Raw genomic sequence first — 27,613 nt, forward strand, 5'->3', positions numbered from 1 at the left:
TCCCTGTGTGTATTTCTAAAGAAGGCCATTCTGCAAAGAAATACAGGTTATGAATATACTGCACAGCAATCTTGTGTGACACAAGATTGTGTCAGGAAGTCAATTAACAAAAATTCATCTTTAAGATTTGAGAAGCATTACTGTGAATGTGTGTGTGTGTGTGTTTCATTAATGAAAGAGTTGTAAAGTGTGTTGAGGGACTTGATTTTTAAAACAAAATACAAGTTAAAAACTTGTCATGAATTTGGAAAGGCAGCAGCATCTAATCAAATGGATCTGATTAATTCTACAAAGGCATGAGTTCTTTAATCTCTCTGAAGTTCATTTCATGGGAGAAAAGCCAAGCTTAATAAGAAAAAAAAGGAAGGACATTGCTGGTTGAAAGACCTAAAACCCTGCCTGGAAGAAGAGGGCAACAGTGGAAACACCTGTCTGTAATGGTAAGTGATCTGTCCTTAAGCTCACACAATTTCAGTAATATGCTCTGACGTCCTGTGGTAGGGGCAGATACCTAAATTTGCCAAAAGCCAGTAAGACTTTGGCAGATTTAGACTTTCTGGACCTTGCAGATTAGTAGAAACAGTGTTATTATTTAATACAGGTAAAGTTCTGGTGCATCAGCTGCACCTTGTCATTTGGAGGAAAAGCAGTTCTGGTCCATCATTTCAGTTCAGAACAAAAAACACTGAAGCAGTTTTAACTTGCATAAACTTGGTTTCTCTGTGGACCCAGGCCAATTACCACTAAAGTGATAGCAGCAAAAAATGTACTTGTCAGAATATTCCTTTAGTTACAGGTTATTTGAGAAATTGATTGAATAACTCCTCCATTTTGTTTTATGTGCTAACCAGCTCCAAAATGTTTGGTTTTATAAGAAAGTATTTCCTAAATCTCTCAGAAAAATTACTTAAGAAGCTTCCTCTAGTAACCAGGATCTCTGCTGTCTGGGGATAACTTGGGAGACATTCTGTTGTCACGGTTAATGAAGAAAGGAATGTTTGCACAGCCCCTGGCTATGTTTTTATAGCAATTGTGTAAACCTAAGTGGTCCCTTTCATGTGCAGGACCAAGATTTTACAATTTAGTTCCTTTCTCAATCTGATTACCATCTCTAACCTAGAAAAGTATTATATTTTGTTCAAAGACTTTATCCCATGTTCTGACAGAATGTTTATCTAGGCATTTACTAAAAAATTAAGGACAGCAGGGTCCACATAATTTAGATTTGATTATCCTCAGCCTAAGACAGCACTCATATCTGCCAAAACCTGCAGCCTTTGAACTACATGTATATTCCACCAGTTCTCCTTAACAGGCTGTACATTTCATCATCACCTCCTTATAACTTAGAGACCGTGAACATCACAAGAACCTTTAGCACATCATTGTTATCTTTTCCCACACCATGAAAAGACAGGAGAAAGAATCTGGGGATCTGAAACTTGGTTTCTAAATATACATCTCTACCCTTCAAAAATATATTCTACCTTGTCAAATCTTTCTAAGTGAGAGATGCTAAGTAATAAAGGATGTAGGAGAAAAATTAAATTAAAAGGGACTTAAGTACTAAATCTGACACACTTGGATGATTACCCAAGGAACATGTTATGGTTTTTTGTCCCATGTGAAAGGAAGCCAAAGTTAACTATAGAACATAGCACTGGGCAATCAAATAAATCAAGCTTTGCACTGCTGAATTCTCACATCTGCATATTAACAGCTATGGGTCTGTTAGTATAGACTGTTCTGTTACAACAAAATTATATAAAATGTAATAGTTGTTTATCTTAGGATAAGAAGATGTAATAAAAAAAAGTCCATTTCACAAGAATTCATAGCCAAGGGACTAAATCATCACCCACAGAAGTGTGTATTAGAATGCGAGCATTAGCTCAATATGTAATACTGCAAATACCCACTCACAGTATCTGCAAAACCAGTGCATACAGCATGATACAGCAGCATAGCAGTGCTGCAAGTGTCATTTCTGTTACAGACGCTGGTGTATGCATTGTATCCTGTATCTTATATCTGTAAATATAATGGGCATTTGGCAACCTACAGACATAGGAATCTCACAAAAAATAATACATAACTATACACATGATTATGTCTGTGTGTGTGTATGAGACAGTGAAATAAAGGCAGAGGGAAAATCATGCAAATAATCTTCTGAAGAGAAACTTCTCCAGAAGGTAACATTAAGATTTTCATGAACAAAAGCTATGACAAAAGCCTACAGACCCAATGCACACCTGTGGCATAGAAGTGGTTCGGTCACGTCCACATATGCAAGCCAGGCTGATTGAACATTCACTTTGAAAGATTAGTTTCAACAATCACAGTGATCAGTAGCTTGTATGGTTCATCCACTTGGAAAAATGGGTGGCACACCAAATTTTTTTCTCCTGGCCAGCAGTAAGCATGTGTAGGCAGAAACGAAAAAAAACCCACTACAACAACAAAGAAACATCCAATCTCTGTGGAGAGTGTTTCTGAGGCTAAGTACTGTACTAGACAGTTTATATTTAAATGTTCATCACAGGACTCTGGTGCAATTTTCATTTTCCCTTATTTAAAAGGCAGGTACTATATACTTTCTACTACTTAATTTGAGGGTTTGTAAAAATCGCTCATTAATGGCAACACTCTGAACAAGTGAAATCGTCTACAATGACACTGGCACTATTAGTATGGGGACAGAAAGGCACCATCTGACAATAAAATCGGGACCAGTTTTTCTTTCCTCCCTTTGAAGACTGGGAGCTCACATCTAATTTGCACTCTGTTTTGTTGTTTAGCTTTGTTTCTCTCTACTTGGCTATTATCTCTCCAGATCAAGTAGGGTGGCATCATAACTTTCAGGGAAGATTCTCATTACAAGGCATTGCAGGATTACTCCAGCTTTATTCAAACTAATGCATTTAGCCCAAGTTCAAAAACACAAAACACAACCACCCCATTCTCTCACTTGCAGTCGTACTCAGGAGCTTTATTCCATTGACTTTTTTCTGTATTTTTTTCTTTTTCATATGTGTTTCATTTGACTACAGCACAGAGTAGCCTTCTCTAGACAGCCAGCTTCGACTTTAGCAGAGGTCAGCTGTAATACATATGTAGTGTTATCAACAGGATTTGTACAACACGCAGGGAAGTCTCTGCAGCCCAGATTCCATCAGTGTTTTTACCCGTATTAGGTAAGATTAAAGCCAGCTACGATAGCACGCAGAGGAGGTGCTGAATTGTGCAAGGGCACCGCTTGACTCTTTGTGGAGGCTCACTTAGCACCTTTCTGTTTCACTTAACAGCTTTGCTGTGCTAAATCCAGACCCGGCTAAAGCCATTCATTACACAGCACTAAGGCACAGATAAAAGACAGCGGCTCAATGCCAGAAGAGTGTTCTCACTGAGATAATGCAGCAGTAAAGAATTAGAAAAACCCTCACCATTGCTCCTTCACAAATCATTACAGTCCTGCTGCTAATACGAGTGGCGCAGAATTAGGCTACCAGTGAACATCTCGAGTGAATACCACGCTGTGAATATCCACCGAATATCCTGAGTGCATGAATTAGCAAACAGGAAAGCCACTGCCTGCTTTGGCACTGACTCCAGTTTGCTTAAGCATGTATAATGGACACTGTATTGCTGGAGATTTTTCCCTTTTTTTTTTCCTTCTCCGATGAGCTGAACACTAACTGGATTGCATGAACAAGACTAAAAAAACCAGGACTTTATATAAGGGCATTCTTTCAGTACCAGGTCACACAAATTAGAACAAGAAGAATATAGACTGGTTTTGGTATATTCCCACTGATTTCCAAGGATCCCTTTGTGATTTTAAGGAGAAAATGAGAAACTTAGCTAAGAAGGTAATCCTAGAGAAAATCCCACTAGATCAATACTAGGTACTCCTGTGCAGTAAGCCATCAGCATCTGTCAGTGTGAACTGTGCTTCTTATTAGCAGTAGCTGAGCTGCATGCAGAAATCATCTGTTTCCCTAGATGATCTGGATATACAGTTGATATATTTAATGTGAATTATGAGGTAAATAGCTCTCTGTTTGAAAAAAAAACATGGAAGAGAAAAAGAGGCAACAATCACATCTAAGAAAAGCACTGCACAATCCATTTATCAATTTGCTGTAATGTAATTGGGTCTCACATCATTAGCAAAAAGAATTTTTATGAAACATTTCAACTTCGAAACACTGCATAAAAAGATCAGCATGTGATCACTCTCTTATCTGGTTTCCATTATTCATCTACACATTAAAAAAATGTTTTGATACAAGACAAAATGCAGTTCCCAGCTGTATTTTGTCATGAAATGGCTTTCATAGCTCACAGCTCTATTATCAGGAAAGGATTCTCAGCAGCTGGGTAAATACATTTTGCTTTGTTGATGCTGACTGTTAATTTTGCATCTAAAGCTCGTCAATGTTATAGAACTATAAAGCTTCAGAAAATGCCATTGATGGGAAGTGCAGTTGCTGTGCTATGGATAATTCATAGGCAATAGATGAAAAGGACCATGCTGGTTCCTCTCATGAAGTATTCCTGTTTTCAACATAGACAGTCAATGACCAAGAAGACAGGTAGGCCCTCAGGTGCTCAGGTAGATTTTGCAGTATAAACATGTGTGCACATATGCACGGGCTACTTGTGAAGCTGCAAGCAATTTTTAAACACCTTGATTTAAATAGTAAGTTTTAACTTCAGGAAAGGATTCCCTGGAGAAGATGTGGAACACCCCATGCCCAGAGGTGTTCAAGGCTGGGTGGGATGGCGCTTTGAGTTGCCTGGTCTAGTAGAAGATATCCTTGCCCACAGACAGGGTGTTGGAACAAGATGATCTCTCAGGTCCCTTCCAATCTAAACCATTCCAATATTATGTGATTTAGCATCAGCCACTGTTCCTTTGAAGTTTCAAGCATTGGTACTAAGAAAGAAATTAAATAGGTGATGAAAGTTCATGTTACAAATGATCTTCCAGAATCGATTTTAAAATAAAATTTTCAAGTATTAATCTTTTTCTGCAGTGCTTCAGTGGCTGGGTTTGTACCTAGAAATGTCTGCATGCATCTCAGACATTTAGAACATATCTTAATGGCACGAGGTATTGGTGGCAAGGGATACCAGCACTACAGCTGAGTTTAGTTCAGGAATGGAAACAGCACAGCTGTTAGTGTGATTCTACAGTCCTGAAGTGGAACAGCTCTCCTTCCCACGTCCCCAAACAGCCTGGCTGGACCTATGTAACTGAAAACACAATTTCACACTATGTGTGCACAAAATGTACTTAGAGGAGGCACCATTACTGAAGAGTACACAGTCAAAAATACTCTGACACAAAAGCTCAGTTATCCCTTTTCACTCCTCTGCCCTGTCTCCTCCTCACCGTGTCCAGCCCAGTGCTTTCTGCATTAGGATGATGTCTCTTTCTCTCTGACTCCCTCCTGCACTACACAAGAGTCCCTCTCGACACTCAGACCCTCTCCCACCCTTCACATGTTTCTAGCATGCCCAGTAGCTTTTGTTTAGGATTTTCCTCTGACAAAAGAGGCTGAAGAGCCCTGGCACAGAGAACCAGTCAGGGTAGCTTTAGATAATCGCCTAAACTGGCAACTAATCAATTCGAAAAGAAATAGGAAATGGAAAGAAAGATCACAGAAAGCCAGATTTGGGTTGATGACCTTTGCTGTTATACTGAAGCCAAGTCATCTCAGCAGCTGCAAAATTTCAAATCAGTTGCAGGGGCTATAAACTAAGTCACAAGATGGAAGGAAGGAAACATGGAGAACAAGAAAAGATGAACTGTTAAACTTCCTTTGCAAATACAGAGTTTGCTTTAGTGTTCCAGATTACTAACTTGGATTATTTGTTCCCAAGTGCTGGGATTAATCAACGCTTTCCATTTGCAAGTCTGAATGAAATGTTCTTTCCTTAGCCCTTGCAGAGATGACATAAGAGTACACAGAAACATTAATAATGTGAAAGTCAATATAGTCTTTAATCCACAATAAAAATATCCTAATGTATCATGGTCTCCATAGGAACTGCACAAAATCTGGAGCTTGTATTTTGCAGGTTTCTCTGGTGTTACCAGTGTGGAGCTCAGTCTGCAGCCCTGGCCCTGAGCAGTGGATGTGCTGGATGGCCCCAAAAGGGGGAAAGGGTATGTAAGTGTGCTCCCTTCCCACCACTCTCTTTAAAGGAGCAACTGAGTACAGTGAATCCGAAGCTAAGGAAACCAGGGCTCCAATCCATGAGATAATAGTGACCTACCTATTTATGAGCTAAAGAAAAAACAGAAAATACCCCACTAGATGCCATACTTGTCTATATATTTGTTCAGGTGTGATTGTGATGTTATAGCTTTTTCTGCTATGTTATCTTAGAATGTTGCCTTGTCTCTAGTGTAAGCTGAAAAGAAAATGCTCTCCAACAGTTCTTTTACTAAAAAAAGAGAACCACAAAGGGCAGCTGTTAGCAAATGCCCAAACCTTTTATCAAGCACTGAAATACCAATGGTGTTCTTGAGATTCTTCCTCGTCTTCTGCATCACTGCCTCTAATGTGTACAAGTCATCATGTGATGTCTGAATTTTCTTCATTGGTTAAGAGTATAAGTTATTGCAAAATAGGCATGATAGAAATCCTCCACAGTTACACCACCATAGAATTTTTGCATGCCTTTGTGTCACTAGCACAGCTTCTGAGTCTTCTCTCTACATATAAAAAATGGGAATAATAATTCTGTCTCAGCAGTCTAGCAGGGAAAGCTGATAACTCCTTTCAAGACTAGGAAGTGCTCAGATATGGAAAGTGTACTGATAGACAAATCAATACATTCCAAAGATATAAAAAGATAATATATGGTCAGTTATAAATCTAAAAAGATTACGTGATACATTCAGTGTGTTTCCAGTGGGCCTTTATTTTGCGACACTGGACTAAGGTAATCATTCATCTTTACTTGCTGAAGCTACTTGCACTGTAAAGCTCTATCTTCATTAGGATAATGGTAGAAAAATCAGACCTGGCAGCATTATTCTCCTTTAAATCTTCCTGTCATAGTGCAACTAGAATAGCACCAAAAATTAAAAGGAGACAAGGGAGGAATATAGATGTAAAGAGCAGAAGAAGCCATTTTTATTGTCAATGAGAATTAGCCAGCCAATCTTTCTAACCACAAAGCAATTTAACTTGGCCTTTTACTGCATCCATTTTCTCTGATTAATTTTTATGATGTCAGACTTCTCGTCCCTTGGGGCTGGAAGTTTGTAGGACATTATGCAAGTCTTTAACCCTCAAGGCCCTGTGTCTGGCATCCTGGTGATCCTTCAGGTGCCAGCAGCTTGGAGTCCTGACACTTCTCAAATGTGTAGGTGATAATCTGGCAAGCGTGGTTCCTCTCTCTGTGAAATGTGCCACAGCATTAAAGTGAGTTACTGCTCAGCACTTAACAGCTGTTGGCTTCTCCTGACAGCATTAATACAACATTGGACATAGAGATATTTCGAGAGTGAGAGATGTTTTTAAGCAATTGCAGGTCTGCGAGGTTTCTCTCAAAGGTGTTTATTTAACCAGAGCTCACAGCTGCAAGACTTAAAAAGAATGTATCCATATACAAGCAACAGCAGTAGCTTGAGTCATTTGCACACAAAATGACTCTACTTGACGTGAAAAGGTTTGCATTTTCTGACTCCCCTTACAGGAAGTCTAATCTGCTGCCACCAGCACAAACAAGGTTTGTCTGTTTGAAAAGTTCATTGCCTTGTTACTATGACCAAGCACAACACCGAGACAGCTGTTTCATTTCTCTGTGTTCCAATGCTTTTCCTTAAAATCACATCAAGTACTATTTACAAAAAAAGACAGCTTAAAAAAATAAAGCTGAAAATAACTTTAAAAAGTCAAGGATAAATTTTTTTTCTTTTGCAATATCTACCTCCATCTGCTACTTCTAAGTCTAATGCTCAGGAATAAATTAACCACTCCAGAACCCATGTATTCATAAACTGCCGTGTAAGTGATGTAGTTGTGAAATTATTCATCTTAGTTTATTCTTTTTTTTGCTCCACTTTTACAGTCTGTTCCTTCAATGTTTTCCTATGTTTTTGTATGTATCAATTTTATCCAATTCAGCTTTTCTGGCTGAATGCCTGAGAACAATCTACTAAGTCAAGGTTGCATACCTTCTTACCCTGACAGCATCTTCTCTATCTACTTACAAGTCAGGTCAAGATGTAAAAGTGAGAGGTTGAATTTGATGACAATGGGGATTTCCATCTGATGCTCAAAGTTCATTATACTTCTGGTTTTGTTTCAAGACAAGCATAAGAAGAACAGTATATTTTGGCAGGACAGGCATAGCCCAGCAAAACATGACACGTTGTAATAGACTATTTCATATGAACTGGGAAAAAAATGTGAGAATAATAATTTGTAATGTTTGTACTTAAGAAGGTCTGTGATGGTGACCCCTAGATAGAAGAGCTCTTTGTTGTTCAGAATTGAAGCTACTTGTTACTCTGCTAAAAAAATCCATGTGCAAGGGCCAAGAGCCAGATGTACTTGTAGATGACATCTAATTCCCACTGATGTCAAGAACAGGAATAGTCATTTATGAGCTGAGACCCTGGCAACCAACACAAAAATCACTTTCTACAGGAATGTACACCAACTCAGAGATTTTGTCATGGCATTACATTTCCTTTCAAGTGAAACTTTTGACTTTGGGAAGGAAAGCCTAAACAAGCAGAACAACATTTCCCTCCAGTAAGGGGTTTTATATATTTTGACTTGATCTTTGTGTCATCAGTTCAGAAGGAATCCCAAAACCTGTCTTACAAACTCTAGACATATTGATAAAATAAACCACTTAAGGAAGTTGTTTATATGCATATAAGTTAGCCATCCAAAAATCTCATCATACTTGACTGCTTTCTGAATATAACATCATTCCTGCAGATGGTAATCACACTGCATCGTGATGTTTGTTTTAAAAAGTGGTTTTTTTAAGGCTCTGGGCACGGCAGAGACTCTCACACATTTGGTCAGCAGAATAAAATGTTACCTCTAAGTTTATTTTATCCAAATTAATATAATTGCTGGGACCATTTACAGCCTTATTCTCAGTGCTCCATGTCTACTCAAGAGAAGAAGTCTTACAGTTTACATTTGTGATATATTAGTCAGTTACTAATTAAAAAGCAGATCTTAATGTTCATATTCATACCATGCAATCTTCTGGTTTTTGTCCTCAATAAACCTCCATGTTTGGGTTTTGGTTTTTCGGTTGGTCAGGGCTTGTGTTTTGTTTGTTTGTGGGTTTTTGTTGTTGTGAAGGGTTTTTTTTTAAGTAAGCCTCTTATACCCAAAGCTATACTAGATTCATATTTCGGCTTAGGGCCCATCCATCTCAGTGGGTCTCAATGGGATTTTTGCCTCAGGTAAGACTAGAAGATGCAGACCTGATGTTCATGTGTTTTGACAAAAACATCTTCACACATTTTGAGTTCTTCAGTGCTGACAGTATTGATATTTTTTTCTGCATCCAACCAACTCAGTGCCTTGAATATTTAATAATACAGGTGACACGAGGACTTGTTGTCTGACTCATGTAAATAACACAATAATTTAAGCCAAATCTTCCTTCTCTACAGTGTATGCACTGCTAAATGAATATAGTCTCTCTCAGAAAACCCCATAAACATTGTCAGTAATATAAAAGAAACTAGAATAAACTGGATATTTGGGAAAAAAAAGAACCAATTGTTCAATTTTAGAATATTTTGCTGCCACCTTTTGGAATTTAATAAAATGTGCATCTCAGTGGTTTGTAACAGGGATATATAATTTAGCCCTCAACAGCAATCACATTATTAGAGAAAGAATATGTGCATTTCTTCTTTCTTCCTTTTAAAATTCTTAACAAGTATGTTGAGTTTCACCTGTCACCTTCACAGAGAGATGGAACAGCACAGATTCAAATTTAAGGCTTTCACATATGAAGAAAATATAGCAAAAAATGGGTGCATCAAGCATAACTCTCAATAAAGGCCATGATTAGTCAGCAGATCAAGCATTATTTGGCCATAAATAAATATAGGTAAACAAAGAAAGCAGCTGCTTACAGATGATACTTAAATATCAATTAATCACTGGCAAATAACTGTTAGTTTAAATGCAAGGTTAAGAACTCAGGGCCTCTTTCCCCCCAGGTGCACTGTGGCCTTTGCATAACTGCATTGCTTTTAAAATCTAACTCTACATAAATAAACAAGAGGAAAACAAGTCCTAAGGCTCTGGGCTCTGTCCCACATATCCTCTCCCTGTTTCTGTCAGAGAGATTTTCTTCTGCACAACTTACAAAAATGCAATGCATTTTGGGGAACGTTAATCTAAATAAATATAACACCAGTATAGAGAACATGTCAGAAGTTCTTTGTTATCACTAAGACAACTGGAATACTAGTCTTATTTTAGAAAGGCAAGATCAGAAGCATTTAAACTGGAGGAAGAATAGAAATGTCTGTGCCTGTAAATGGTCCTGAAGTGAACAGCCTTCCTTTGATGCATGGGATTGGTGTTCCTGGAGCACCCTGGAATTCGAGTGCCTTCACTGTGGCCCACACAGGGGACAGATGACCTCTAGGACACCTCTAGGTCTCTCTGCAGGGACGTGTGCTGCTTGGCAAAGTGTCTGGTCACTGGGGGACTGATGCTCCCCTGGTGGATCGCACAACCACTCTTTGGGGAAATAAAAATTGGAGTATTAGGACGTGTAAGCACCAGGAGATTTACTTCTGTGCCACTGTAATTTCTCCATGCCTAAAATCTGATTTAAACTAACACACAGGGGCTATGAGATCTGTATTCCAGAAAGCACTAAAGTGAGTATGTTTCATACAGAAAGCGCTCACATCCCAAGTAGGAAAATTTTTGACAATTACCTGGCTGCAAGAGTGGGGCTGACGAACGTGGGTCAGCCCTGGTACGAGTGTCATGGATGTATGGATGCGCTCCTTGTGGAAACGGGGTTATTTTTAGGATAGGGACATCGATAATAAATCCCGGCAGAGCACAGACATCGATAATCCATCCTAGCAGCGCGGCTTTGGCCCACCTGAGGAAGTGGCGCTGCCGCGACGTGAGGCAATTCCCGGCTAATGAAGGCGAACGCCGGCGCGGCCGTTGCCGGGCGACCGAGCGGGACTGGCCGGGTCCGGCCCACGGCTCTTTCCCGGGGCTCCTTCCTGGGGCTCTTTTCCTTCCCGGGGCTCTCTCCTTCCCGGGGCTCTCCGCCCGGGATTTTTCCCGGGGCTCTCCGCCGGGGATTTTTCCCGAGGTTCTTTGCCAGGGCTCTCGGAGGACACGGCGGCGGCCGCGGGCACTGCGAGGCGGCAGCGAAACACCTCCGCCATGGCGGGGGGAGGCAGCGCCGGCTGCGGGCTGCAGGTGAGCGGCGGCGGCCGGGGCAGGGCAGGAGCAGGGGCAGGGGCGAGCCGACGCTGGGGAACGGGGCCTGCGAGCAGGTTTCTGCCATTGGGAATACGTTAATTCGCTGTTACAGGCAGCACACAAAAATCCGCGTTGCTTTGGAAATGGAAGCGGACAAGCAGGCTGCCCGCGGTGAACTGGGCACCGGGAGCTGCGGCCCGTGCCTGGGCTGGGAGCAGCCCCGCTGCCCCGTTCCTGACAGCTGGGCTGGAGGAGCAGTCGGAGGTCCGGAATCTGGAGATGCTGGTGCATTTCTTTATGGGTTTACAATCTGTGATTAAGGCCAGTGCCCTTCAGAATCATGTAAATGTATTGTGTAAATGTAAATGTAAATGTCATGTAAACGTCCGTGGTGTCCTGCAGCAGAGTCCAAAATATGTGGAGTTCTTCCATTGGTTTGGACCTGCCACCTGCTTCAGGCTCCTGTCGTGCAGCACCTGTTCTCATAGACCCTCCTCTTGTGCTCTTCCCGAACAAACCACACGAAAGAGGAGAAGTGTCACATGATGATGCCTCATAAGTGCCCAAAAATGAAAAAGGGATTTGCAAGATAGGTTTCTTATGCTGAAGAAATATAAATAAATACATGGAGATTCAGGGACTTTTTTTGATTCAGATATGCTAGGGGTATGGAGACAGAATGGATGCACTGTGCTTCAGCATAATTGTCAATTAAATAGGTTTATCTCAGTTTTGCTTACATATATGTGGGAGGGGAGAATTAGTGCTCTACTTGAACAAGTGAATCCTCCCTTTTTTGTAAAAGTTATTTGTGAAGCTGTTTCAGGATGAGCTACAGGAGACAATTTCTGATCATGCAACAAGCAAGGAAAAAGATGATTATCCAGATGACTTTGAAAGTGATGAAGATGGCGTGTTAAATGGTAAAACAAAATTAAATTTTTTTCCTTGTGTTTTTCCTTTCTTAACTCATTACTAGATTCTAGACAATCTTTATGTGTTGATATCATTTAGTGTTCCAAGATTTCATATTTTAACAACTTCTAAAGCACTGTCCTCCTCTGCCAAGTTACCAGCAGAATTCCCAATGAAATCAGCGGCTATGCCAGCCTGCTAGACCACACACAGCCTGTACTGGTCCCTGCCATTGTGGTCCCCAGTTCTCCTCCGTAGTCATCTTGTTTGCTTGACTCCTGGATCAGACAGTAGTGCATAGTACTGTAAATGAAAGTGGACATGGGCAGAGAGAAAGGCAGTGTTTTTTTCTTACTGGTTTCCCATTCTGGACAATCAGTGAATAAGGACTGCAGGACAGGCTTCCCTGGCAGACTACATAAACCAGAAATAAGTTTGATCTGGCTGTTTTTCTTGGAGCAGGATGCATTTGATGTTTGCTAATGTTTGTGCTTAGTCTAACAAGATAGGCCAAATGACTCTTCTTCCTGTTGGCGTGGCACTAAATATTAGGAAAGTAGGAATATTAAACACAATCATGTATTTTTAAAAGGACTTCCTCTGTGGCCTGTTTTTCATTCTCACCTGAAACATCTTTTAACAGTTTGTGCGATCCTTTGATTTCCCTTTGTGGACAAGAATGAGGAAAAAATCTCTCCAGCAGTAAATGCATTACTCCACTATCATGACATTTTTTTGTCACCTTGCTCAAGCATTTGAGCTCCAAAATTAGGTCAATTAGCAATAAAAGGCTAGAGGAAGATAAGTATTTTTGGTAAACATGTGAACCTTGGCCTTGTAGAAGACACTTCCTTTTGAGTATCTTTTAGTAGACTTTAAATGGGGCAGAGGTGAAGAGAAAGGAAGAGAGGATGTATTCCAATACCAAACGTGCCCAGCTTTGCTGTTGATGACTTGCTTCCACTTTCTATAGCATTGACATATTTTTTTTTCAGAAGGACTTTAAATTGCATGTCAGAAAATAATTAATGAGTGAATATTTTTCTTTGGATTGGGTTCATGAAAATAGATGACAGGAAAAGAAGTAGAATAAGTCTGTAGTTTGGTGGCTTTGCAGAGATTAGAGGCTCAGAAAGAGACATGCTCAGAAACTTAAGTCAGGAGGGTGTTACATGAAAAATAGTGTTAAGTTATAGAATATAAGGTTCTGTGTTGCATTTTTTTCCACTTGTATCAAATACAAGTTGCTAATGTGCTCTTTGCAGATATTGGGGAAGAACGTGCTGAAAGCCATTCAGGTTCTACAAGCACTGAGAGATCTCTTGCTGGGAGTCCTCTCTTGAATGATGATGCTTTACAAAAAGTAGTAGATTTGGAAAATGAAGCTGCTGATGACTTGAATTTATCCTTTCATGAAAAGAAGCTTCAGCAAATAATGGTTTTAGAAGGTGAGCCCATACAGAATGACAGAAAAGATGGGGAAGAAGGATGTTTGGAAGGTCAAAATGAGGATAATGACAGAAAAAATAATGAAGAAGTGCTGCGTGATAAGAGTGAAAGTGATGATTTGCCTATTAATGAACTACATGAAAAAAGAAATGAGGAGGAAAACCAACCAAAAGCAAAGCCTCAGATGCACAAAAAAGGAAATGCTTCTGCACCAGGTGAAAATAAAGTATTTTAATGTTGTTGCTGCTTAGCCATTTTACAGTGTTTTAAAGTGTTTTAATGCAAATTATTTTCTGTGTTAATAATCATCTGCTTTGGCTTGCAGCCAAAGTTTCTAAAGATGCACAAACTCTGTATGCCAGGGGGTAAACTGAACCAGTGTGGGCCAAAAGCAGGAGGTTCCTGTTTGCCTTGTCCTTTCAGAAGATGAAAAACAGCTGTTTAGATCCCTGAAGTCCAGCTCTCCATCCTTTAGGTCCTAAAGTCCAGTGAATGTGCATGGAAGGCGTGAGGGGGCTGCCGAGATGCTCCCTCAGTGTGTGCATGCCACAGAAAGCTGTATTCACATAGTGTCCACTGACACAGTTTGGATGTACAGTCAAACACATAAACCCCCCCCAAACTGGAATACTTCAGTATAAGAATAGCTAATTCATTTTTAATATGCAATGCAGGATTTGAAATTCTGCTAATCAACTATATGTGTCAAAAGACTATTTTTTATGGAATTCCTAATATGACAGGAATTTGTCCTTCTTGATGCTGAGATAAGTTTATGGCTGGTCATTAACTGTGATGGAAGATTGCAACTTAGAAATTGATAGAGCATGATTAAAGGTATCAGCTTCATTTTTCCTTTCCACATGATGGCACCAAAGTGCCATCAAAGGTATTTGAATGTGCAGACACCTCTCCTTCTTGGCTGGTGTGCCTGTGTAGTTTTAGACTGGCAGAAAAGAAGTTGAACTACTTCATTTCTTTATGTGAATCAAAGTAGTGCAGTGACACACTGCAATATTGGTTAAAATTCAGTAAATTCAGAATTCTTGTCGCCTTGAACATACCTTCATCACTGTAAATTTAGGGTAAATTTCTTCGATTATGGGCGTTGATGTTCCTTTCTTCAGGTAATTTGGAGTAAATTTGTCATCCAAAAAATCAATTTTTCTAAAGAATTCCGTCAGAAATTTGTAAACTATTTCTAATTTGATTTTACTTGAGCATTTTTTGGTTTCTGTCTGAATTGTTTTACAGATTAAGATCTCTGCATTACTGGAAGTTGAAATCTGATGAAAATGGTTTCTAAGTCTTACTAATAATGTGTTTTGTGAATAACAGCTTCACCATTTAGGCATATATTCAGATCAAGGTGATGTTTTCTTTAAATCCCCACTGTGGAATTTTTCAATTATTCCCTCATGTATCCCACACTACTGAAGAACACTACACAATGAAAGCAGTATTTGTTACCCTGAGTGTTAACTGGCATATTTCATGAGAAGTCTGCTAGATGACAGAAGAGCCCTTTCTTTGACTGCAATGGCTCTTGCTTTTGGTTTCTGCATTAGAGCCATGTAAGGCAGATGGAAAGTTTTCCCCTTGTCTTGCTCCTACATTCTCTAACATTCAAGCTTCAGTTGCAACTCCAGTTGCATGTAAATACAAGTGAATACTGGTCTTATTCATATATAGTTCTCAGAAGGAGGCATACAGAAAATACCTTAAACTATATAAAATTTCGTAACAGCTTTCATAGATGGGTGGTTTTTCTACAACTACATTTTGTACAGAAAAAACAATACTCAAAAACAATGAAGTTCTTGTTAATGTGTCCTCTCAATCTTTTTTCTCCCTTTAGAGAAAGATCAGAAGACTGCCAGCACCAGTGACTTGAAACTGGAGGACAATGGTACAAAATCCCTTTCTGTTGACAATTCAGATGGAATGATGAAAATAACAGAAGAGCAAAAAATAGCTGATGCAATGCAGGAGATGTCAGTGAATGATCAATCTGAGCATGGGGAGGCAAAAAACATGTCCAAGAACTCTGTCAAGGTATTGCTCATACACAGTTTGCCATTTGTTTGGAACAATGTCCTAGAAGCACAATGGAGAGTTTTGTAATGTTGCTGTTGGTATCTTAAGTGTGTAGGACACTGTGTGTAAAGCTGACAATTTATATCTGGTTTCTAGAGCCCAGGCTCTTGTAAATTCTGTATAGCTGTATGAAAGATGTAAGGAATACCTTTTCCACAAATTACTGAAGTCAGATAAAGGTATTGAAATGTGTTTTCCAGCCTTAAGAAAGTACCCTTTTCAAAGTGAAAATGTCAGATTTCTGTTGTGAGGATAGCTGAATAGCAGTGAGCAATGTGTGTTGGCAGAGAATGGAATCCATGTGTGACCTGAATAATGGATAGGATGCAAAGCACTCTATGCTTTATCCTAAAAAGAAAATACGTAGCTACATGTAATTATTGAAGCTAAGTATTCAGAAGACTTAAAAGAGTGTTTAGAGAATGAACCATCTGTGTTCTTTTAACTTTTTATTATTTCTAAACTATTGACTGTATTTCTACATAATACAAATGAACATTCCTAGCTGCCGTTCCAAAGTGATACAGGCATTCTGAATGATTGGTTGGTTGGTTGGTTGGTTGGTTGGTTGGTTGGTTGGTTGGTTGGTTTGGGGGCTTTCTTTGTTTTGTTTTTTGGGGTTTTTTCTCTCCTTACTCCCTTACTCTGTACTATACCCTCTCTTTATTAGGGTGTCTTTCTTGCCTGTTTTTATAACATCATGATAGCATGGAATATCTTGACTTGGAAGAGACTCATAAGGGCTGAGTCCAATTCTCAGTGCCCTAGTTATCTTTTAAAAACCTGTTTCATCCTGATCTGTTGCTTAAGAGACTCTATAACTTTACTTTTCCTCTGTATTTCTTAGAAACTAAGTGAAACAAAGGAGAGAGTTCTACAAAACCCAAAGGCTTTATCTGACAGGTAAGAGGAGAATACCAAACATTGTTCTGAGCCATTTAAGATGCCTGTAAGTGCCCTGACAATGCTGCTCCTCTCTCATTTTCTATCAGCATTATCTTTGCTGCTGACAACCTCTGACCATCTGTGGAAAACAGTTGAGTGAATATGGCATGTTGTTATAACCCTTGCTCAGGTTTATGTCAGATCAGACTCCCAGATCTTTTGCCAGTGTCTGTGATGAGTGTGTTACTGGAGTCTTTACAGCTCTAAGCTGTTTCTTAGATGAAAGTGTAAGTAATTTGTAAATTTACAAGAGGTAAATTCTTTCTCCTTTTCCTTTCCCCAGTCTCCAGTCCCCAGTCAAGTGCATATAAAAAAAAAACACACTAACTTTTGGTATGCACTGAAATAAGAGGAACACTACTCATAGCCAGATCATACTACTGTATGAGCTACAGTAAAAGGAAAGGTCACTAATGTGTTTGTGTCCTGGTATTTTCCTAGGTCTACAACTTTTGTGCATTTAAAGAGAAAGGGGAAAGCTGTTCCATCAACTTCACCTGTTTCATCTCAGTATCTGGGATCATTGAAGATGTTGGAGGATAAATGCATGCAGAAGAATAGTCCAGAATTCAACAAAGTAGATAATTTAAGGGCAGCTGTTTATCAGGTAGATTTTAAAAATGAACAAACCGACAAACAAAATTGTGCATATAAGGGTCCTGATACAGGGCTCAAGACCTCATATTTCTTGAAATCAATATTTTTTACTATATTCCTTTGCTTGGCTTACAGGTATAGTAATCCTTTCATTCTATTGGCTATGCCTTTTCCTCATATTATGAACAAAAAGCTCAATGACAGGGACATAATGTTTTTAGGTGGTTTATACTTTATTGTTTCAGACTATTTTCAGGTACATATTTTCCATTATTTCTACTTCATCCTTCACATATGTGTCTACTTAGAGTTCTTTGGTTTTTTTCCCAGATATGTTCTATTCAAATGGCATTGAGGAAAAGTGATAACAAATCCTGTACTCTTTCCAGAAGAATAATATATGTAAATTCCTTATAGAATTTCACAACAATTATTTCCTGGGTTTAAACAAAATTTTGCTATTCTGTTTGAGAGCAGCTCTCAATAACAGGCACCATTTATATTGGTATGTGTTTTTAATACTTGTTACAGTCCTAAAACAAATTTTAGACCCTCAAATCCATATTTATATTGTCTCCACAGTTTTTGAGAGTAGAATAGTCTTCATTTAGGACACTATTATCTTTGAGCTGCGTACCAAATACAGTTAATTCTTGTGAAAATTTCAGCCTGATTCTGCAGATGGCTCATAACCTTTTATGGCTGCCTGATGTCTCACTTTTCCCAGCAAGATTTTATTCTCTTTTATTGTATGTATTTTCAAGAGAGACAACAACTGTAACTAATATTCCTATATACCAAATAATAAAAACGTTTATTACATTCTTCTATTTTATTTTTATTAATGCTGACATTTTTGTTGGTGTTTCTAGGAAGATGCTTTTTTAAAGACCTTTGAGCTTTTTTAGATTTTGTAGCTGTTATTTTAGAACCTTACCTTTTTTTGATCACAATGTTCATGTGATGACATCTTAGTTTTCCATATGGGATGCTTATTTAACTAGCATGTGGAAAAACTGAGAGTAATTTTGGTGGTCATTATATTGGTGCTGTTCTTTACTTATACCTTAAAAGGACTTTAAAAATATTTTAATGATTCTGACAGAACTGGTTGGAAAGGAAAAAGCTTCTTCTGCTGGAATTAAAGAGAAGTGAAAGAGAAAAAGCTGAAATTCTAAGGAACAATACTGAAAAGGTTTGTTCACGTTGTTGTTTAAAAAGAAGTTGACGAACTATGATTCTTTGAAGTGTTCTTCCTGCCTGAGTGCATCCCTCTGCTGTTGTGAGGTATCTAGTTTTCTCCAAATAGCATGAGGTGATGTGAAACAATAAATGGCAAGTCCTGCTTGTTAGGGTTGTGGTAAGCAGTGTCTGTCCAGTGCTTCCCTTCACATTTACATAAGGCGTGTTAGAAATGTGCTTCCCAGATTAATTTTCGAGTTAGTTTACAAAGACCTTGGGATGCTCAACTCTTAAGGGGCCAAGTTTAGTTTTGTGCATGAGAACATGCATTCACTCCCTGTCTCAAGAGATGCTTATATAGAAAGGGCTCTGGCTTGAATAGTATCCTGCACATTCTTTGATTTGGCTTTTAACTATTTAATATGTTTCATTTCTAAGCACTTAACATGCATTTCATATTCTTCTACACATATTTTGTGGGAGCAGTTAGTCTCAGTCAAGTAAATTAAAAATGGGCACAGAAAATAAGCCTATATATGCTTAAAATTTAATTGTAATACTTGCAATGTTGTCAGCAAATCAATGTCTGTTTCTTTATTGCTCCATTTAGCAATAAGTTTACAGCTTACTATTTCACTTAGAATTTCATACTGAAATTGATTTAAATGTAGACTTTTATTTCCAATCTAGAAAGAAGCACTTAAAAGAGAAGAATCAATTGCATGTTATGAAGCCTGGAAAAAAAAGAAAGAGAAAGAAGCAAGGAAGTTAAGTGAAAGAAAAAAGCGTGAGGAACTTGAGGAAAAGGAACCAACAGAACAGAATAAGGAAAAAACAGAAGCAGCACAAGCGGTGATGTGAAATATATACCTAAGTGTGTATTTGAATGTGGTTCAGGAGATGGTAAAAATAATTTTGATTAATCCAGAATGAGATGGAAATGAACTAGAATCTTAAAATCTAGACATGCTTAGTTTTTGAAGGAAGCTTGTATTAGGTTTTGTTCTGTAAGAAATGTGTAAGGTTTACGCTTGCCGACAGACAGGTTTCTATATTTGGAGTCTATTAACTGAGCATAAAATAAACTTCATACAAATACATTACCAATTAACTATTACCTACTGGAAAAATAAGATTCTTTTTAGATATAGTGATACCCACTTCTGAGCAATTCTGCAAGTGAATATTCTAAAATTAGAATGTGTAGAAATTACAAAAATTAATAATGCAGATTAGACTTGTGGAGTATTGACAGAAAGGTGAGAGGTAAGATTTTTTATGCATCTGTGGTTGTCTCTAGGCATTCAAAAAATGGAAAGAAAGAAAAGTGGAATATTTAAGAGAACAAAACAGGAAGGAAAAACAGTCTGAAAGAATGAGGAAGAAGATAGAAGAGGACCTAGTTGCAGAGAAGAGGAGAGTCAGTGTATCAGCAGTTGAAAAATGGTACTTCTCCACTGTGTTTGCTATATCATAGCTTCCAAAATCCTTGCTTATAAATGTAATAGGTCTTCTGTGAATGTTTGATGTGCTTGTTATTGGAAGACAATGGATTGCTTGGGATCAGACTCTTCATTCCCAATGGAGACAAAGTCTAACAGTGCAAACCAGCTTTGCAGCTCCCTTCGGTTTATTAATTTAGTTGCTTTCCTCCCCAAGAGGATATTAACAAAGCCCAGGCAGAGATGCTGCAAATGATAAAATTCATTGTGTAGTAGCATTGTGTTACATGGTTATTTTCATGCTTCATTACTAAGCCATAGGAAGGAAGGTAAATCTTTAAAGTTTCATGGAATACAGTATAGGAATGCAGATGTAGGAAGAAGAAAATGAGATGTATCTGCTGGAGATATTCTTTATTAGTTTTACAAGCCAAGAGTTTTCACAAAAGATGCACAACTTACAGTTACCTACAGAAGTTCAGAATGTTTTGTTTTTTATGATACTAAATAAGGGAGAACAAAGTACAGAAAAGGTGATGCCATAATAGGTAGAGTAGTAGATTCATTTATATCTTGGTGATGTATAAAAATGGACATGGAAAATTTTAAATACATATTCTCAATCTTTTATTTAAAGTGTATAATACATATTTTGACTCAATGTACCTAATTGGTCACAGATGCAGCTTTTGGTCTGCTTGCTCTTCCCTCTCACTACGCAGGAATGAAAAGAAGAAAGAATATATAAAAAAGAAAAAAGTAGAGAAGTTCCTGGAGAAAAAAAAGCGAGAAATGCAGCAGGCAAAGAGGGAAGAAAAAAGTGAAAAGGCTATGGAGGAATATGAAAGATGGCTGGTATGTTTGGTTGGGTTTGGGGTTTTTTTTGCCTTTTGTCAAAGCCAAAACATTTGATGTAGCGTGAGCACTTGAATATTGTAATACTCGTGCGGTGTTGTGCTGTTACGAGAGAAGCCAGACGATGGCAACGTTACATTGCTTGTCCCTCTTGAATGTGTGAGCAAAATGCTGCTAAAGTACAGTGCACTTGATATCTGGCATACATGGAAAATATATTCTCCCTACCTACATGTCATAGAGTTTTCAATTTCCATCCGGCTTAATTTTTTGCCATTCCATATCAGAAGCAACTATCCCTGAAGGGCCAGTTAGACAGAGCACAAAACCTGCAATGTCAAACAGCATTGCCAGCTGCAACAGTCAGTGCATGTGCTTTCAAGGAAGCATTGAAAATGGAGACTTGGAGACCTCACAATTGATAAAAGCAGTTGTAATGGGGTTCAAGATGATTTCCATTTGTGAGTGGGGGTGCAACTCTGATGCTCGCAATTATATTTTTCTCACAGCAATGTCCCTATTGTAAAGCAGTAAATTAATCCAGTGCTGCAGTCCCAGCAATAAGGCAGGTTATTTTTCCTTGCTGCAGAATGACAAACTAGAAGAGAGATCACCAATATTCTTAGCATGTTGATTTCTTAAAGGTATGTGACTTGCCAGTTAAAAAAGCACCTGTTTTAATTCCCCACCCTGTGACACAGTCTTCCTTCATACTGACTGTCAAGGTTATTTTAGTTAGAAAATGTTTCTTCTGTTCTTCCATGTGATTTCTGGCATGCCTTGTACATATGGTCTCTGTTGCCGTTTTTAAGAATGAGATCTTGCAACCCAGCTGGATTATGGTCCTTACAGGAATTCTTCTTTAGTGTCAATAGCTTAATTATTTTTTCTGGTTTTTTTAGGAGGGAGAGGCAGATAGATGAAAACTGAATCAGGCAGCCATACAGGTGTGGGACAGGTTTAGAGAGGACAATCATTCTTTACTTGGCTAACTCAGAAATACACAGTTGCACAAAACAGCAAGAGCCTGCGTGTTTTTCCCCTCTCTCTGTTTCCAAACTTTTTTAATCTTAGGTTTATATCTTTTAAGATGTTTGACCTGGTGCCCTGTTGAAATACCGCTCATTTCTGTAATCACTGATAAGGTTTTTTTCTGGTCCCCATTGTCAAGAGATTTTCAGCTCAGTTTAGCAAATGATTAATGTCTGATCTTAGGTGATTTCTTGCTGGGTCAATATTCCTGATTGCCAAGGTAGGGAATACTATGCTTTGAGCATTAACTAATGCACTGCCCTGCTATGTTTTGGTCACTGAGACTATCCTAATCAACTTAGTTGTACCAAAGCAAGAATGTTATTTCTCATTATACTTTTCACTTCCTTCCTGTCCTGGACTCTGTATGAAGGTAAAAAAATTATCCCTTTTTTTTTGGATGTGAAAGATGCTGCCTAGCACAGGCTTTCCCATTCAAATTGTGTGAACTCCTGAGGTGATCACTTCAGTGGGATTATTAATGAAAATGTTAGTAGTTGGAGGAATGACCAGATCTAACTAGATATACATGTGAAATAACCAAGTATAGGATGGGATAAGTACTGAACTGGTTGGCAGAGCTGCCTCTAAAATGATCCCATTTTCAGTGTCTATGTGCAAATGTTGACTGATGTGTCTCATGCCCAGTCTTATATTTTTTACTTTCAGAATTTGTGCTGTCTTTTTGCAACTTACACATCTTTATTTGAGAAAGCATATTGGGAAATGTCTCTGTCATCATTTTAGGCCAGAATATTGCCTCACTTTGTACAGTTGCAGAAAAAAATACAGACCATTAGCAAACTGCCCAAGAGAAACACTGTAAAGTTGTCATTGCATTACCAAGGGAGCTCAGGTGACATCTGCCTGCAGGTGGATATGCATCAGATCTGAGGGCAGAATTTGAAAGCCTTTTAAAAGTATTCTTTCAACTAAAATTATTTTTAAATGGAAATAAAATAGTAGTAATATAGTGGGAAGTATTCAAATATGTTTTCATTAGCATTCAGCAGAAAGAAATGTGTACATTCATCTTCAGCTTTCCTGAAGCAGGTGTTGACCATAATGTGTGGATAAAACAGACATAAAAATCTCATTGTAATTCTTCTAAAATAGAAGAAACATTCTGCTTTTATGTTAATGGCAATTCTGTTACTTCTGCTTTTAGAGGTCATTGTGTGAATGTTTGATAGCATAAGAGCACAGAGAAGATTACTTTTTAAGCCTGGAAATAAATGCCCTGGAAATAAAGGCTATTAACACTTGTAAAATACTGGCATAAATAGGATTATCTTGAGATGAGATGCTTTAGAAGCTGGAAATTCAAGCTTCTGATTATTTTGTTTCTTCCTATCATTTGCTTCTTGCTACTCACCAAGAACTGTTCAAGCCAATCTATCTTGATAAATGATCATTTTTTACTTACTGCATAATGCCAGTGTCTGACACTTGGCATTGTTATGCACCTGTTCTGAGGAATGGAATGTGGACAAGAATCACGTAGAAAGTTGATAATGACCCATCACTTTAGTTTCCATTATTTCTGAGATACTAATCTTGATATTTGTTTACTGTGGATAGAAGTATCATCTCTAGATAAGTTAATGTTGTCCATTTTCTGTAAAAGCATCAACCTGCCATGAGTTTCTGAGAAGTAAGGCTGCTCTCAAATAGTTATCAAAGACCAGCACAGTAATGTTGAAAGTCTTAGAAGAAGTTTGACATTTTACCTTGTATTTGAGCATTTGCAATAGCTATTTTTGGCATTCTAAACCTGTTTAAAAACATCAAGAAAGGATATACTGGATAAGTCCCATGGATTTCTTGCTTTTCAGGGTTAGAAATAGCTGAAGTGGATTGTTAATTTCATGTATTCATTAATGTTATATGATCTCTCAAAATTCTTTCTAAATTGCAATTTTCATGGCCTGTCATTGCAGTAGGTTGGAAATAAGACTGCTATTGTTACTCCTCTCAAATGTTGTCAGTCTTCTGTAATATCTAAAAATCAATTTCTATGTGGCAGTCATACTGCTAAAGAATGTGCTCTTCCCAGAATTTCATAAGTGAAAAATATATTCATCTTACTAGGCTATTGAGTAGGAAACTTCCACAGAAATCAAGCCATACAGTTGACTTGATCTAGTGCAAGACAAGCTGCAGTTAGCGATTTAACCTTTCACTGTTTCTGTCAATTAGTGCAAATAACATCTTGTTTATTGTTCTACATTTATATCAGTTATGTCTTGTAAGAATTTGCACTGTAGTTACAAGAACATAAAAACTTTGTGTGTGTTGAAAACAGGGAGGAGGCCAGTAGATCTTCACTTTGAATTTAATCTTTTAAAAACACTTAAATTAACTTAAGACTCTTTCCTTGCCACTCGGATTCATTAATGCAAACTGGATCTCAGACCCAAACATTCAAAACTGAAGCACAGAAAAAAAACCAAAGCAACTTTTGTTCCTTTCCTGGGTGGGTTTATGCTTTATTTTTGGTTGTGGTTTTTCGTACATGAGTATGTTGTGTAACATCTAGTCAGTAGAGTGCTCAATAAACATAAAATATGCACATTTCTTTGTAGCATGCAATTTCTCTAATGCTTGCAATACTGCTGCAATAAGTTACTTTGAATGAGTTTTCATTTACCTGTCCTGATGGTATACATATCTTTGTACAATATAATTCTATCTACAAGCATCTATCATATATGTATTCCTTTAGAGCATGTTCTTCCCAAGCTCATCTGTACTGCTTCACATATCTTCTTTTGAAAAATATCACTTATTTTCAAAATAAAAAAATAGTGAAAAAAAAGTGAAAAATATCACTTAGTCTTCATTATGACTACTTTTCTCTTAGGGTACTAAACAGTTCCCTTGAACAATTTTAGAATATCTTGAATTTGTTCTAAAGACTCAAAGCCACTACTGTGTTCATCTGACAGAATCTCTTTGGAGGGAGAAAGAAGGCAAAAGTGAGGGATGAGAAGAGTCATAATGTCACAATGCTGCAAGCCTAGTTTGTCTCAATTACTCCATGTGATCAGGATACAATTTTTACAGAGAGATAATATTTTTTATTAGACTGCGATGAGCTTTTGTATTGCTTATTTTAGGAAAGGGCATTCTTTTTCTGTGCAAACCTTGCCCTACTTTTAATCAGCCTTATTAGTAATCACATGAAATTATTGCGTGTTTGTTTAGCCAGACCAGATGTTCCTAACTGAATTGGATCTTCAGGTTTATGTTGACAAAGAGCTGAAGGGCACAGATTAAAATCATATTGATAGGGTTGATATTTCAGTGTGTTGCCTTGCTTTTTCCAATTTTTGGACACGTATGTGTGTAAAACAGGTGAAAACTTCACTCAAGCTCCCTTTTTTATAGTAATGCTTCCACACCCATTTTTCAGTTTACTCCTTCAGCCACAGTTACTTCACTATTTCCCTGCTCACATATGAGTAACAGACAAACACTGCCAGCATTTTGGGAATTTGTAGATATATGGCATCCATCAGAGGAAGAGGATCATGGGTTATATGAGAGTACCAGTTATCTTACAGCTGTCCTCAAAGAGCAGTACTTCCACTGCAGTGCAGTGCATACATGTGAAAATACAAAACTTCTATGGATGCTTCAAAATGCTAGCTGATGGGCTGCAAATGATGACAGAACCAGGGTTGGATGTGGCACAGCTGATGGTGTTTTTAAGTGGGCATATCCACATCCATCTTTACTACCAGGGATATGTTTGCCAGTTGTTGGTCTTGGGAATAAATGTACTGTTCATGTGTAAGAAAGGCAGCTGCTCAAGGACCTCTTACCCACCCATCACAGGGGGCACTGTAAATTGTGCTCTGGTCTATATGGCCAACCTTGGTTCCACCAAGAAAAAAATTACTTTTAAGTGAGTAAGAAGTGTGCACCCATATGCACCACAAACCTGCCAGGAAAACTTGCACACATAGAAAGCTCGCCAACGCACTAGACTGCTAACACAGATGCACATTTAGATTCTGGTTCTCTTGAGGGTGAAATGGCAGTCATCTTTGCAAAGAAGAATGCTTATGTAGAATAGAAGTGATTAGAAATTCAAAAATTATTATAAATAATTGCAACTTAATTTTTGAATGACAGGTCTCTTGAAAGTCATTAGTTAATGAGACACAAAAGAGCGTAGCAAGTATCTTGCAATCCCCATCATCCTAATTGCCCCATTGCTGTTTGAAACAACAGAAAATAGAATTAGAACCTTGCAGTGCTTATAACATAAATTAGATAGATCTTTTTTTAAAATGAAATTGTTTAATTACCAGTTTGTTCTAATAGTGGCAAGTGTGATTTAATAAGTGCAGAAAGTTACAATAATGCATCAGTGTTCTCATTATATGAGAACATATTTTGCATTGTGATTTAGGTATCCTCCTAAAGACAAGAAGTAATTGATATAAGACTAATTACATACAAGACCAATACCTAATCCAGTAGGCTTTCTGTTGGGCTTTTTGTTTAGACAGTGCATCCAGCCCATCCTTGAGACAGTCACCCTAATTGTAAGTGACAGCCAATGTGCAGTCTCTTTTGTTGGTTGCATTGTGCAAAGTCTGTGACTGAACCTCTAAAAGGGATGTGCTGAGCTTCAAAAGGCAAATTCCCATTGCATGTTTTCTTTTTATTTTACACAAGAAAGGCATAACAATAATGTAACTTTTCTGTTAGTAGACTTGTTGTTGAGGGGAGGTGGGTTGGTTTTGGTTTGGGCTTTTTTTCACATATCTTTTTATTCTCAGGAAAACAAAATGAGGAGAGAGCAGCTTGAGAAGAACCAAAAGAAGTTGCAGGCTGTCCATGGGAATGAAATGACTCCTCCCTGGAGACCACCTGGCAAAGTCACATATTCTAGTAATTACTAAGCAGTTTATTGCCTTCGCAAAGAACAGATAGTTTACAAAGTTGTGTCTTTAGGCAGTAGCTCTTTTATTATCAGATGATTTTCACTGAATCCATGATAGGTGTTAAATGATTTCTTTTTAGTTTATTTGATATCAGCAGTTTAAATAAACCTGTTACTCATTTGCATAGCTTTAGAAAATGTAATAATTTTTCTAATTCCACATTTAAATTACTTTTGCTAAATGCCATGTTATGTCATACCTTTTTGGTGAAAATTTATATCCAGGGTACATAAAGCTGGACTCAGGCTTTTTTTTTCACCCAATAAGCAGCAGAATGGTTATTTTTCAGTTACTAGACCACACTCTTAAGGAGTTAATTCTTGAAGAAATTATATGAGGAGGCTGTGGGGTAAGGATGATGGTAAGAAGATGTTGGCTCTCTTGTGGTGGTAGATGACAAAACACTAGGAGTATGGAAGCAGAATGTCATTTTCATACAGTAATATACAAGATACAGAGAAAATATATATTGCAGATAGGAGGATAGAGGGCTTTCATAAGTTCCGGGTCTGGCTCTAGCTGTTCCCTCATGGCAGGCCAGGCATTTTTTCCAGCGGTAGTGGAGAAAAGAGAAAGAATCTACTGCCAGCAAAAACTTTCAAGTAGCTGAGAAGATGCCCAGCCAGAGCAGCTTCAGTGACCCATGTAAGAGGCAGAGTAAAATTACAGACAG

General features: G+C 38.1%; 1 protein-coding gene across 1 annotated transcript; it reads left to right on the forward strand.

Moving 5' to 3' along the window:
* Positions 1-328: 328 nt before the first annotated feature.
* MAP9 (microtubule associated protein 9) lies at positions 329-27,613 on the forward strand. Its single transcript, XM_030948004.1, is given in 12 exon segments — positions 329-355; positions 357-440; positions 12,286-12,391; positions 13,649-14,047; positions 15,691-15,887; positions 16,777-16,832; positions 17,316-17,481; positions 18,577-18,666; positions 19,344-19,505; positions 19,954-20,099; positions 20,818-20,950; positions 26,776-27,613. Coding segments are annotated over 12 exon segments (1,689 nt in total). The 3' UTR covers positions 26,899-27,613.

The sequence above is a fragment of the Camarhynchus parvulus genome, chromosome 4, assembly GCF_901933205.1.
Source record: "Camarhynchus parvulus chromosome 4, STF_HiC, whole genome shotgun sequence".
Lineage (NCBI taxonomy): Eukaryota > Metazoa > Chordata > Aves > Passeriformes > Thraupidae > Camarhynchus > Camarhynchus parvulus.